The sequence below is a fragment of the Hydra vulgaris genome, chromosome 12, assembly GCF_038396675.1.
Source record: "Hydra vulgaris chromosome 12, alternate assembly HydraT2T_AEP".
Taxonomy (NCBI): Eukaryota; Metazoa; Cnidaria; class Hydrozoa; order Anthoathecata; family Hydridae; genus Hydra; species Hydra vulgaris.
In genome coordinates, this window is record NC_088931.1 from 80,171,460 (window position 1) to 80,185,975 (window position 14,516).

Below are 14,516 nucleotides of genomic sequence, written 5' to 3' on the forward strand. Positions count from 1 at the left end.
TTTATACCTTTTTTATTTAGTGTGTATATGCATATATAAACATTATCATGGTCACCATGATCATCATAATCATCATTATCATCATCATTATTACCAAAATCATCATCATTGTTACCATTATCATCATCATCATCATTATTATCATCAAGCTTTAGCCTTTTTTCTTTCTGTTGTTTTTCGAGTGTCTTCTTCCCTTACCTAAAGCTCATTCATACCATATGTAATGCACTCTTTAAGCTTTCTTACACAAACGTTGTTCGATACAATCTTTTCTTGTCTTGTTAGAGTCCTCCTTTTCTTGTCTTGTTAGAGTCATACCAGAAATCTATCTGATCATCTTCTCCTGTGGAAAATGCCACACCATATAATTAATAAAGTTAATTTAAATAAGTAAAGATATTATATGCCAGCATCTAAATAGCAAACATAGGTTTACATCCATATATATCCATATAATGTATGCATAAATGAATCTTGGAAGCTTTTGTTTCTTCTGTAATAAAAGTTTGGAAGCTTTGATTGTTTTTCTTCAATTTTAAATCAAGCCTTATTCTACTACACATTTTTTACTATCTTGAGCAAATGCTTTATTGTACATTAATCATTTTTTTCATCTTTTTTACAAGTATCAAGCAAGAGCAAGTTTGTTTTTTCTTTTTTATATTTAAATATATAAAAAAATGTACTTAAAGTTTCATGCCTTTCGGCCTGAAACTTTAAGTACATTTTTTTATATATTTAAATATTTACAGATTTTACATTTTTTTATACATTTAAATATTTACAGAAGTAACTTATTACATATATATTAGGTTACTTTTGTAAATATTTATATATTTTCTTCACATTTTTATAAAAAAGGGAATTCAAGGAACAGAAGTAGCAAAAGAGGCATCTGATATCATTCTGACAGATGATAAGTTTACAAGCATTGTAAAAGCTGTTATGTGGGGAAGAAATGTTTATGATAGTATTTCTAAGTTTATTCAGTTTCAATGTACAGTAAATTTTGCTGCAATATGGATTTCAATAATTGGCTCAATTGTTTTATCGGTAAGCATTTTATTTTGCAATGTTGTAGTGTTTTTATATTTTTAGTTTTAGTTTTTCTGATTTCTTTCTTTATATTTTTACATTTCAATCTGAGTTTTACATTGATATTTTTATATCATTTATGTTTTTATAGTCTGAGTTGTACAATGATGTTTTTATATTATCTCTTATTGTGTAATATTTTCTTTATGAATTAATGCATTTTCGTTTTTGTTTAATTTTTTAAAGGTAAGCCCTTTAAGTGCCATGCAGTTGCTATGGATAAATTTAATTATGGATTCATTTGCCTCACTTGCTCTTGCAACTGAACATCCTACAGTTGAGCTTTTAAAACGTAAGCCATATGGACGCACTAAATCTCTTATTTCTCATTCAATGATTCGCTTTATACTTGGCCATGGTTTCTATCAACTTATCATTATTCTAATTATTACCTTTCGTGGTCATATCTTGTTTGACATTCAATATGGTTTCACTAATCCTCATATACCATCACAACATTTAACTATCTTATTCAATACATTTGTTATGTTGCAAATCTTTAATGAAATTAATGCAAGAATGGTGCATGGTGAACGTAATGTTTTCAAAAATATTTTTGAAAACAAACTTTTTAGTATCATAATCATAGGAACTGTTATTGTGCAGGTAAATATTTGTTTTATTTGTTTTGAACTGTTATTGTGCAGGTAAATATTTGTTTTATTTGTTTTGGGTTATTTACATTTTTAATTTTAATAAATTGCAATAAAAGTTTCAATAGTGATACTATGTGACAACCAGTTTCTCAGATAACTTTTTCTTCCTCAAATGTTTATATATCAATCAGATATTAACATATCTGAGTTAAGTGCTTCAAATAATAAAGAAATCAAACATGTTGTCTTTATATATGTTTGCAAATTGTATATATATTTAAATTATGTTAGCGTACTCTAATTATGTTAGCGTACAAATAAAGTGCTCAATGTTGTTAAAGAACAGAGGCTCATCAGGAAGCTTCCTGATGAATCTACAGAAGGACAAACAGACTGTCCTAAAAAAATTAGATTCTGAAATAAAGTAATAAAATTTTGTTGATGCCAAATCAACATGTTTTGCTGCAAAACAATGTAAACTATTTTGAAAATGAGGTATGACCATAACACATCTAAATTTTTGCAATAATAAAATACTAAAATTTAATGGTTTTTAAACAATTTTATGGTTTTTAAAAAATTCTGAAATACCATTATTAGTTCAAATAAATCCACTTTGCAATGACATTGCAAATGGCAGAAGCGTTTATTTAACAGTGAAAAGGGAAAAAAGAGAAAAGGAAAAACAAAAGAAATTATTTTAAAGAATAAAAAAAGATAAGTTAAAAATAAAAAAAATATTAAAAGTTTTAATCGAACTAAAAGATTAAAGAAAAAATAAAACAAGAAAATTAATAAAAAAGTAAAACAACAAATAGATTTAATAAAATAAAACAAAAACAATCAATTAAGAGGGAAGTAACAAGTTAAAAGAAAAGAAGTTCGAAAAATTTTCGAAAAAATAATTAAAAAAACTTCTTAAAGCAAAAAAAATCACTAAAAATTTTCTACGCTTTTCCGTTTCCACCAAGAATGAAAAATATAATTTATTTTATTTTGTAGAAGTTTTTGTTTTTCCTTTTACTTATGTAATTTTCATTTTCGTTTTGTAGTCTTTGTGCTTCGTTTGCGTAAAGTCTGTTATTATTTGTGCTGTTAATTTTTTGTGATGTTAGTTATTTTTTATTGTTGTTATTAATTCAGTGTTTTCTTTTTTTTTTTTTTTTCTTTATCTTTTTATTTCCTTTATCTTTTTTTTTTTATTTAATTTATTATAGATTTATCTTTTTTTTTTATATAATTGATTTAGTCTACGCTTGCTTTTATTTATTAATAAAGCTGTTTAATTTTTTGTTTGTTTGTTTATTTTATTTAGGTGTCATTCCAATGACTAGTTTTTAACTATATGAGTGACACCTAAACTAATTTTGTAAAATTATAAAAAGTTTTAATTTTTAATTTTTGGTTAAATAAATGGATCTAATTAAATCATCACATGTAAATGCTCTAAATCTTGTTTAAAAATTAAATGACCTTGAAGTTAATTTATTGTACTTAGTTCAAAACAAATAAAGTCTTGTTTTTAATGAAAACCACAACTACTGTTCTCAATATATGAATCTAATGGTTTTATCAAAACTATGTATTGGTAATTTGTGGTTAAGACACCTCATAGTTGTTCTTTAGAATTTCATAGTTTCTTTAAAGTATAAATAAAGTTCCCCTCAAGTAGTTAGTATTAATGAAATATTTATAAAGTATTTTTTAATGTATAAGCAACAAGTTTAATTTTGTAGATAAACAAAACATGTTATACACAACAAACAAAAAATAATTTTTTCAAATACTTCTTACAAAACTACATATTATTCTTTTAAGATCCTAACAAATATTTCTTTTAAGATCCTAACAAATATTTCTTTTAAGATCCTAACAAATATTTCTTTTAAGATCCTAACAAATATTTCTTTTAAGATCCTAACAAATATTTCTTTTAAGATCCTAACAAATATTTCTTTTAAGATCCTAACAAATATTTCTTACAAAACTTATTTTAAGATCCTAACAAATATTTCTTTTAAGATCCTAACAAATATTTCTTTTAAGATCCTAACAAATATTTCTTTTAAGATCCTAACAAATATTTCTTTTAAGATCCTAACAAATATTTCTTACAAAACTTATTTTAAGATCCTAACAAATATTTCTTACAAAACTTATTTTAAGATCCTAACAAATATTTCTTACAAAACTTATTTTAAGATCCTAACAAATATTTCTTACAAAACTTATTTTAAGATCCTAACAAATATTTCTTACAAAACTTATTTTAAGATCCTAACAAATATTTCTTACAAAACTTATTTTAGATCCTAACAAATATTTCTTACAAAACATATTTTAAGATCCTAACAAATATTTCTTACAAAACTTATTTTAAGATCCTAACAAATATTTCTTACAAAACTTATTTTAGATCCTAACAAATATTTCTTACAAAACTTATTTTAAGATCCTAACAAATATTTCTTACAAAACTTATTTTAAGATCCTAACAAATATTTCTTACAAAACTTATTTTAAGATCCTAACAAATATTTCTTACAAAACTTATTTTAGATCCTAACAAATATTTCTTACAAAACTTATTTTAAGATCCTAACAAATATTTCTTACAAAACTTATTTTAAGATCCTAACAAATATTTCTTACAAAACTTATTTTAAGATCCTAACAAATATTTCTTACAAAACTTATTTTAAGATCCTAACAAATATTTCTTACAAAACTTATTTTAAGATCCTAACAAATATTTCTTACAAAACTTATTTTAGATCCTAACAAATATTTCTTACAAAACTTATTTTAAGATCCTAACAAATATTTCTTACAAAACTTATTTTAAGATCCTAACAAATATTTCTTACAAAACTTATTTTAAGATCCTAACAAATATTTCTTACAAAACTTATTTTAAGATCCTAACAAATATTTCTTACAAAACTTATTTTAAGATCCTAACAAATATTTCTTACAAAACTTATTTTAAGATCCTAACAAATATTTCTTACAAAACTTATTTTAAGATCCGAACAAATATTTCTTACAAAACTTATTTTAAGATCCTAACAAATATTTCTTACAAAACTTATTTTAAGATCCTAACAAATATTTCTTACAAAACTTATTTTAAGATCCTAACAAATATTTCTTACAAAACTTATTTTAAGATCCTAACAAATATTTCTTACAAAACTTATTTTAAGATCCTAACAAATATTTCTTACAAAACTTATTTTAAGATCCTAACAAATATTTCTTACAAAACTACTTAGTATTTATAAATATTTCAATCTAAACCAAACAAATATTCATTTTTAATAAAAGTTGAAATATTTTTTTTTTAACTAAAGTAACTAATGTAACCATTTTGGTTTTTAACCAAAGTTAAATATATATATTAAACTGTGTAAAAAAAAGAAAGTTTGAAAAAACAGTAAGGTTGGTTTCATCTTTTTAAAAATTAAAATATATTAAATAATATATAAATGTATTGAAATAATAATTACTTTTTTGTTTTTACTGATAAAATTATTTGTCTCAAACTAAAGCACTACAAACTTAGAAACGTCAACTTGAGCCAGTTTGTCATTTATCATTTTGTGTTGCTTGTTGTTCGCCGTTGTTCTTTATACATATGTGTCCCTTGTTGTTTGTCATTGTTTTTTATATATAAGTGTTATATCATTGTTCTTTATATATGTATTGTATTGCTTGTCGTTTGTCATTGATTTTTATACATAAGTGTTATGTCACTTGTCATTGTTCTTTATATTCCATATTAAGGTTCTAGTGCATAATAACCAATAATTAATGTTAGCATTGCATTTTTCCTGTACACAGGTTATAACAGGAATTAAAATATTTTTAAAAATCACTGTTATTGTAACAGAAGAACAGTTTTTCTGCCTAGAATTATTATAATGGTAGACAACATGTTAATAATGGTAAGAAATTAATTTAAATAGTAGATGTAGGAGATCAAGGTATCCCCAGACTTTTTATTGCGCATTTGCAAATGCAAAAGTTTAAAAGGACATATATAAAGGACATAGATTTTAAAGACTTAAAGCCACTGGCTAACATGGAGACTGCAAGCTTCGAGTAAAATAATAAAGTTTTTCTTGTTAAACTTTTATTATTTTGTTTTACTCAAAAAAATTCAGCCCAAGCATTTTTTTATCATTCTTTTTAATATGAACACAACTTGTCTCGACACTTTGGGATCTCTTTAAGGTGTTTATTAATAGCCACCTTTAAAAAAAATTTATTTTCATTTCATCTATAAATGATTTCAAATGTTATAAAAAATATTATAGGGTTTCTTAATATATCAAGCATTATTCTGATGTAATATTTAGATATAATAATATTTTTTGTAACTGGAAAACATGCATTTTTACCATGTTTAGGGGATTTTCTCAGATTAATTCCTTGTTCAATCAGCCGAAAACAAGTAATTTATACTGCCACATCAAGAATTACTAAAACAATAAATTTATTTCTATGTAGTCTCTTATTTTCGTGTAGTGGTGAGGACAGGACCAAGGTGAGGTGAGGACAGGACCGACGGAAAAAAAGTAAAACAGTTAAATTATTTAACAATAATATAATAATTAATATATTTTAAAGCTCAATTATTTATAAAAATTTTTAAATTTTAAAAATAAAAGTAAAAGTAAAATGCAAATTAAAAAAATATTAGTTGTACCCTCATAGGTTGTAATGACTTTTTAAAAAAAGTTAGTTATTAGAGACATAATTTTTTAGTACCTATACTGTTACTTTTTAAATTAATTGATAATATTGAGTGCACAATAAAAAAAGAGTTTTCTAAAAGTTACACAAAGAAGCCTTTTTTTATATTTTAGAACACTGTTAAAAATGTATAACAAAAACAAATGAACTGCAAAAGAGAAAGAAAACTCAATTTAATATGTGAAACATATTGAAATAATTTTTAATTTTGGAACTGAGAGACTGATATTGCTACATTAACTATATACAACATATTCTGTGCTATACAAAACCAGTCATGTAAGAAAGGCCAGCATTTACCTGATCACTAATTATCTTTTATTAATTATCACATATAAGTAATATCATCTTTCATCAGGTCAATTGTGCAATGACCTGAGTATATGGTAGAGCAATGACAACCAGTTTCTTCAATGAATTTAAGTTTACTAAGTAATTTCAAATGTTGAAGACTAAAACTGTTTTTTGCTTGTTCTGCTGATATAACATAATTATTATCATTTAGTATCTACATATAAGTAAATATTTCATAATATTTAATAAAATTGGATTGAATAGAGTAATAGAATAATTGATAAAGTGATTGAGTTGTAAAAAATTGTTAAAACAGCAATTGTCGAAGAAAAATTTTTTATGTAATCAATAAAAAATAACCTTAAAGGATGCTTACCTGAAACTACCTGTTGTTTTTCTTTTGTCATTTCAAAAAAAATACAAATAAAATGGAACAAGTTCTGGCATCGAGATGAAACTTCAAGTTCCATAAGTTGTTTATTTTTTCATTTTAGTTTTGATATATATATATATATATATATATATATATATATATATATATATATATATGTATATATTAGTAGAAAATCACTAAACTAAATTTTTTTCCATTTGACACTGTGTTTCATCAACAAAGATTCATCAGAAATCCTGATTTCTGATGAATCTTTGTAGAATACTCTTTAAAGTTGTTTATATATATATATATATATATATATATATATATATATATATATATATATATATATATATATATATATATATATATATATGAAAATTTTTAATTGTATTCTACAAATTTTTTTTACTCTGATTTACTCCAAGGCTGCAAGCTCTTACTGAAAGAAAAAAAAGAATAGAGTTATAGAGCAGGGAAATGATTGATATTAAACTTGAAAAGGTGTAGGTTGTATGAGTCAAGAAAACATGAAGACAGGAGAGTGTTTCAAAGGTTTGAAGTGTGGGAAAAAAAAACTAGACTAATAAAAGTTTTTAGAGCAAATGAGTAAGACAATCAGACTTTGCTGAATGATGATTCAAGCGAGAATGAGTTTTAATTGTTGCAACTAGAACTCTTTTTTTTTGTTGTTTCTTTGAACAGGTCTTTTGAGCAGCAACCTTGATAGTATTTTTAGAAAAGAGAAAGAGATGCGGCTTTATGTTGATGGGAAATAGACTCAAGCTCAGCAGATAGAGTGAGTCCAGCTACATTTATAATGCATTTTTGAACCTTGTCTAGAAGAGAAAGAGTATCATTAGAAATAGAGTACTCGAAAGAACAGGGCAATAATAAATTAGTAGAAAATCACTTATCAAACTTTTTTTCATTTTACACTGTGTTTCATTGATTAAGACTCATCAGAAATCTGATGAGACATTTCCTTGGTTTTTTTTTTGCCTGATCTTCTTTTAGTTTTAAGCCTATTTTTTTGTATAAGTGAAGTTGTAAAAGTCCATTTTGGTAAAAATGTAAGAGTCCACTCTTGTTATTTTATTATCAATAAGATCCTTAATAACTTTATTTAATGACTCTGACACATTATTGTTAACTCTAAAGTTTGGGTACTTTATCCCTTCTTCTGCTAAAACAAGGTTTTTGAATCTTTAACTAGCAAACACTTAATTTCTTATCTTGAATTTAATAACTTTCTTTCCGATCATCAATATGGATTTCGATCTTCTCGTTCTACAACTGATTTGCTAACAGTAATAACTGATAGGTTTTATCATGCATTAGATAAAGGTTAAGGAGAGGTTAAAACCATCGCTCTTGACATTTCTAAAGCTTTTGATGAAGTTTTGTATGGTGGTCTTCTCCATAAGCTTTCTTCTTATGGTGTATCTGACAACATCTTTAAGAATATTGAATCCCTTTTTTTCTAATTGTAATATAAACATTGTCCTCGATAGACAGCACTCCTCTTCTTATTCTGTAACTTCAGGGGCTCCTTAAGGTTCAATTCTTGGCCCTATACTCTTTTTAATTTACATTAGCAATCTTCCAAATATTGTCACATCGAAGGTGGCATTGTTTGCTGATGATACTACCATTTATTCTTGTCATGATAAGAAGCCAACACTCTCTGATTTCTTGGAGGGGGGATTTGAGCTTGAAAAGGATCTCACTTCTGCTACAGCATTGGGCTCACAGTGGCTGGTGAACTTTAATTCAGATAAAACTCAATTTTTTCAGCCAATCGTTATCGCAATAATTTATATCTTATATTTATGAACGGTAATGTACTTGAGTCATCTACCCTTCTTGGAAGCCATATATCAAATCCATTACAAAATTAGCATCTGCTAAGGTTACATCTCTTTATCGAGCTCGACACTCTCTTATTCCAGATTTTATTATTTTTCTCTATAAATCTCAAATCCATCCTTGTATGGAATACTGTTGCCATATCTGGGGTGGATCTTCAATGATGCCCTTTTTCTTTTAGACAAGGTGCAAAAATGCATTATAAACATAGTTGGATTTCCTCTTGCAGCCAACCTCCAATCATTATCACATCATCGTAATGCTGCTTCTCTTTCTCTTTTCTACAAATACTTTAATGGGCACTGCTCTAAAGAGCTAGCGCCTCTTGTGCCATCTACTAAAATTCATTCTTGTGTTACTCGTCATTCAATTAAGTCTCATCCTTTTTCTGTGACTGTGTTCTGTAACTGACTAAGTGCTCCAAAAACTCTTATTTGTCTAGTTTTTTTTTCCTCGAACATCAGCTCTTTGGAATTCGCTTCCTTCATCTTGCTTTCCTGATTCATATAATTTGCAATCCTTTAAGTCGTCTGTCAATTGTTATCTTGCTCTACAATCTTCATCTCTTCTCTTCCCATAACTTCCAACTTTAATTAGTGTTTGCTTGCAACCTTGTTGGAAGGGAAGACGTTTAAAACAAAAAAAATAAATGCAGAAGCTTGAGAAATAGCATCAGAGTCCATGTATTAGATGTAGTTTTTTTGAAATTTTGATCATTCCAAGGCTTAATATTTGCTTTCGATTGACTTTGATATCTTGATTCATATTCAAATATAGATTTTGATCGAAGAATGTATTTCATAGCTTTTATAGCTTCATCATACTTTGATGATGAAAATTTACTATTCTTTCTAACCCATTTCTTGACATTTTGCAATAGGTGGTTTCAACATACAAAACTTTTTGTGTTATCAAAATACTGAGAGCCTTCAAACTCACTCGTGAGAAATGGGACTTCTCATGAGAAACGAGAAATAGAAATTTCTCGCGAGAAGTAGAACGAGACTTAAATATTATATTATTTTCCATATTAAAAACTATTATAATTTACAAAATGCTTAATAATTTGTTTTTTTAATTAATTAATATTTTGACTCCGTGATTTTAATAAATCTAATTAAAAATTTAATTTGTTTTTGACAAAAACAAATTAAATTTGTAATTAGATTTTTTAATAAGATTTAAAAAAAAAATCTAATTAAAAAGTTTTAATTAGATTTTAAATATTTTTAATTAGATTTTAAATACAAAAACTTTTTGTATAAAATGGTGCACTTTCGACTTAATTTCATTAGTTTACTAGTGGAATTCAACTTGACACATGTTGTTCATATTAAAAAGAAATATTCTTGCCTCATTTCAACGATCAAAAATGTCACCAAGAAAAAACAAAATCTGGAGATATTTTCAAAAAACAAGTGACGGTGCTGAATGCAAGGCGTGCAAAAAGTCTTTGAAAACAAAAGATGGAAACACAAGCGGACTTCATCGTCACCTCGAAAAAAAACACAGCCAAGATTACATTGAGTATTCTGAAAAAACTGCGACTCTCTTCTTCCTCCTCCTATAAAGAAACAACGAACCATGGTCAAAATGCTTGAAACAAAGTCCAAATATAACAAAGACAATTCCATTCAAAAACAGTTTGACTCTGCAATGCTGGATTACTTTTGCACTGATCTGGCATCCTTTTCAGCAGTCGAAGGAAGAGGTTTCAATAGATTGTTTGACATCGCAAACCCTAAACTGAGCCTTCATTACAGAACAACATATTCAAGAAAGCTTTCAATTCGGTCAAGAGAAGTTCAAGCTGGAATGAAGAGCATAATAACGGAGATTACGCCAAATCTAAAAAGTGCTGCATTTACTTCTGACCTTTGGACTTCTAGAGCTCAGGATAGCTACATCTCTTGGACTTTTCATGCTATTGACGAAAATTGGAGACTACATTACTGAACACCCCATTTCCAACAGTTCCCAGGCAGACACACAGGTATCTTAATTGAAGGAAAGCTGGATTCTTTCTTAGAAGAACTAAATTTGCCTGCTGATTTGCCAATGTACTGCGTGAACGACCAGGCAAGAAATATGAAACTTGCAGTCAAATTGTCATAGCGCCTTGACCAACACTTGTGCAACAATCTTATTTTGCAATGTGCAGTTTGAGACTCATTTGCAATGACTGCTGGAATGGATGATGCGTTGCAAACATGCAAAGATTTGGCTTCTTTAACTCACCAGTCAACAGTTGCAGCTGAGTTGCTTGAATCAGAATCAGACGCTCAAGGAATCAATTTTAGACAGTTACGCCAATCTGTTGACACAAGATGGAATAGTGAACTGAATTGCATGGCTTCTGTCCTACATCTAAAGAGTGCAATTATCAGCTTATGTGCAAATGAAGATATTTTTTCTTCAAAGACCATCTGTGCATCACAGTGGAAATCAATCAAGGGAGCGGTAGAAATTTTGGCACCACTTAAAGAAGCTACAGAAACGTGGTCGGCTGAGTCTCATCCAACAATTAACACTGTCGCCGATTCTCTTTATTTAATCCATGACAAAATTGATCAATTTATTGAGACGGATGAAAAAAAATGATTACGGTGTCTCATATGCAAAAAACTTGAAAAGCTGCATTGAGAAAAGATTTCCTCTTTGTCACACTGGAAACTTATTGAGTGCTGCAGCAAACTACTTAAATCCTGCTTTAAAGGGACTTCACTTGAAGCTCTTCAAAAAATTTCAAACAACAAAAGAATGGTTAGCCTCATATGTTAAGGGTAATGTTGATTGCCAACCTGTTGACAGAGTCTTTTCAGCAGATTTGTCCCCTAATTCAAAACTGAAGCGCAAGTTAAACGTCAGACTTGAAACACAAGAGCTAACATCTGAACTGAATCCTATTTTGAGCGAAATGTGCCAGTATGAATATCTCCCTGATGCCAAAAAAGTCTTTCCGATTCTTGATTGGTGGAAATTGCATTCAAATACATTGCTAGAACTCTCTTTATTAGCTAGACAAATTTTAGCTATTCCAGCAAGTTCAACAAAATCAGAGAGAGTTTTAAGCTCAGGTGGAAATGTAGTCCGATCATCCAGACACAACTTACACCCAGAAAAAGTAGAACAAATCATCTTAATCAGAGAAAACATTGTCTTGTTGGAAAAGTTTGGCAAAAAAATTCTGAATTAATATTTGAAAAAGTTGTTTACATTTGACAAATGTCATTTGTGTCTATTTGTCAAAACCATGTTTTCATTTTTTTTTTTTACTTGGACTTTAATAAATTTGTTTTCAAAAATTGTTAAATTTCTCGTCTCGTTTTCGGTCTCACGAGAAGTACTAACTTCTCGTCTCGGTTTGAAAAAACCTAGTCTCACTCATGGTTAGTCGCTTTAGTTTATTATTTGCTGTATTTCTTATTAAAGATCTTGAATGTGTAACAATTTTTTTGTTTTTAATGTGTAATATTTTATTTTTTGACTTATAATGGGGAACTTCATTATTTCCTTTTGATGCTCAAAGATTCTTGATTCCGCATAGACTATTGATGTATTTAAAAGTTTTCCTTCCAGTTTTAACAAAGTATTAAACTTTATATACAAAATCCCTTTTTTTTTCTAAACAGTAACGAATTCTCCTTTTACAAGACAGTTTTACTATAATAATTTAATTGGGACTTTCATAGGTTTAATACACACGTGCGCGCGCACGCACACACACATAAGTATAGTTTTACTATAAAAGTTTAATTAGGACTTTCATATTCTTTTATAGACAGCAACTCCCAAAACTCAAAGCTTCTCCCAATGCTTGCATTCCTTGTCAATTTTCTAAACATAAATAACAAAAATAAAAAACAAATTAGTAAACTTATTAAGACTTTAATGAAGTTTCTTCAACAAACTTTATTGAAGTTTGTTACTAAACTAGTTACTCTATATTTACTGTCAATAAAATAGATATGTTTAGCCATCGTTTCAGCTAATTTAAGGAAAAAAGGCTGTTTAATCTTAAATAAGTGCAAAAAGTACTTGAAATTTGTCAAACTGATGGATTAACCATACTATTAAAACAGGCATATTTCAAAGATTACTTTATATGAAAGTAAAATTTAAATTAAAAAACTACTTAAAAACTTTAAAAAAAAGTTCTTTAATCTCTAATTTTTGTGATAAAAGTTAGGATATTAAAGTTTAATGTCTTAATATTTGTTAACTAACACCCATTTAAAAAACACATATTAATCTTTAATCTGTGTTAGCTAACTCAAAATAAAGAAATAAATAAAAAAAATAACAACAAAAGTTTTACTATTTCCTCGTGCTGTGATAACAGACTTTCTTCTTATTGTGCAACTTCCACTAAACTTACTTAATTGTTGCAAGTCACTCTTATTTTAGTATACGAAACACAGTTGATATAGCAATAGAAAATTTATTGCTACATTATTTTTTTTAATTTCACATGTTTTGAATTTTATAATAAAATTCAAAGCATTAAATGCAGGGGTTGACTACCGATTTTTCATTGCTTCCATTCCGTTGTTTATTCTGTTACTCAGTCGGTTTCTCGGCGTTTCGGCTTTTTAGAACTCGGCTTTTTAGAAACTCATTAAATGATGAAACTCGCCACGCAAATGTGCAAATTTTGCTCTTTTGCGTGGCGAGTTTCTTTGCAATTTAATTTTTGGTTCAATTAAAGGCTCTGCGAGGGAAAACTTTTAATCTTTTTTTTGTTTGTTTGTATTAATTAAATTTAGCGTTGCGTAATTTACGGACGATCCCTAAAAAAAATTGTTTTTTAGATATTTCTTGTTGAGCTTGGTGGTAGCGCTCTAGCTGTTCATCCTTTAAATATTGATCAATGGTTTTGGTGCATATTTCTTGGTTTTAGTGAACTTTTATGGGGACAAGTAATAATAACTATGCCGAAAGTTGCCAAAAGATTTTTTCGTAATTTATTTCGATAGGAAGTTTAAAAAAATTTTAATAGGGTATTTTTGAATGAATTGTTTTTCTTTTTTTCACAGTTTTTTTATTTATTTATTTTTTATTTCAGTTATTTATAATTTATAAAATTAAAATTACGATGACGCAATTTTATTTGAAGTTTATTTCTATCATTTTACCTACAAATTTTTATTACACAGTTTTAGAGTTGTTGTTTTTATATATATATAATTTTTTATGTTTTTATTTCTTTTGTCATAAGTTGCTTTAGTAATTATTTTAAACGAATTATTAATTTTTTTTTTATAAAAAACTTAAAATTTACTAACTATTTAAAAAAATTGAATTTTTTTTTTGCTCAATATTTGAAATTATATATAAGTTCATTAAATAAACGAAAAAATGTTTGTAAAATGAAATGTCAAAATAAAAGTGAGAAAAATCTTCAAAAACATTAATATGTAGTTTCATAGCTTGCGAAATGCACAAATCAAAGTTTTTTTAAATAAAAATTTAAAACTTTAGTTAAATCTATTTAAGTTTTCTGATGTTTTGAAGCACGTTGAATAATA

At 27.0% G+C, this 14,516-nt stretch overlaps 1 protein-coding gene across 2 annotated transcripts in view; it reads left to right on the plus strand.

Moving 5' to 3' along the window:
- The window catches only part of LOC100206247 (plasma membrane calcium-transporting ATPase 3), a 53,350-nt gene extending 38,948 nt beyond the window's left edge, over positions 1–14,402 (plus strand). For both annotated transcript variants that reach the window (XM_065814601.1, XM_065814602.1), the window contains exons 6-8: positions 862–1,053; positions 1,282–1,701; positions 13,800–14,402. In XM_065814601.1, coding sequence (XP_065670673.1) covers positions 862–1,053; positions 1,282–1,701; positions 13,800–13,964 — 777 coding nt within the window. In that variant the 3' untranslated portion in view covers positions 13,965–14,402. The remainder of the gene's footprint in view (positions 1–861; positions 1,054–1,281; positions 1,702–13,799) is intronic.
- The last annotated feature ends 114 nt before the right edge of the window (positions 14,403–14,516 follow it).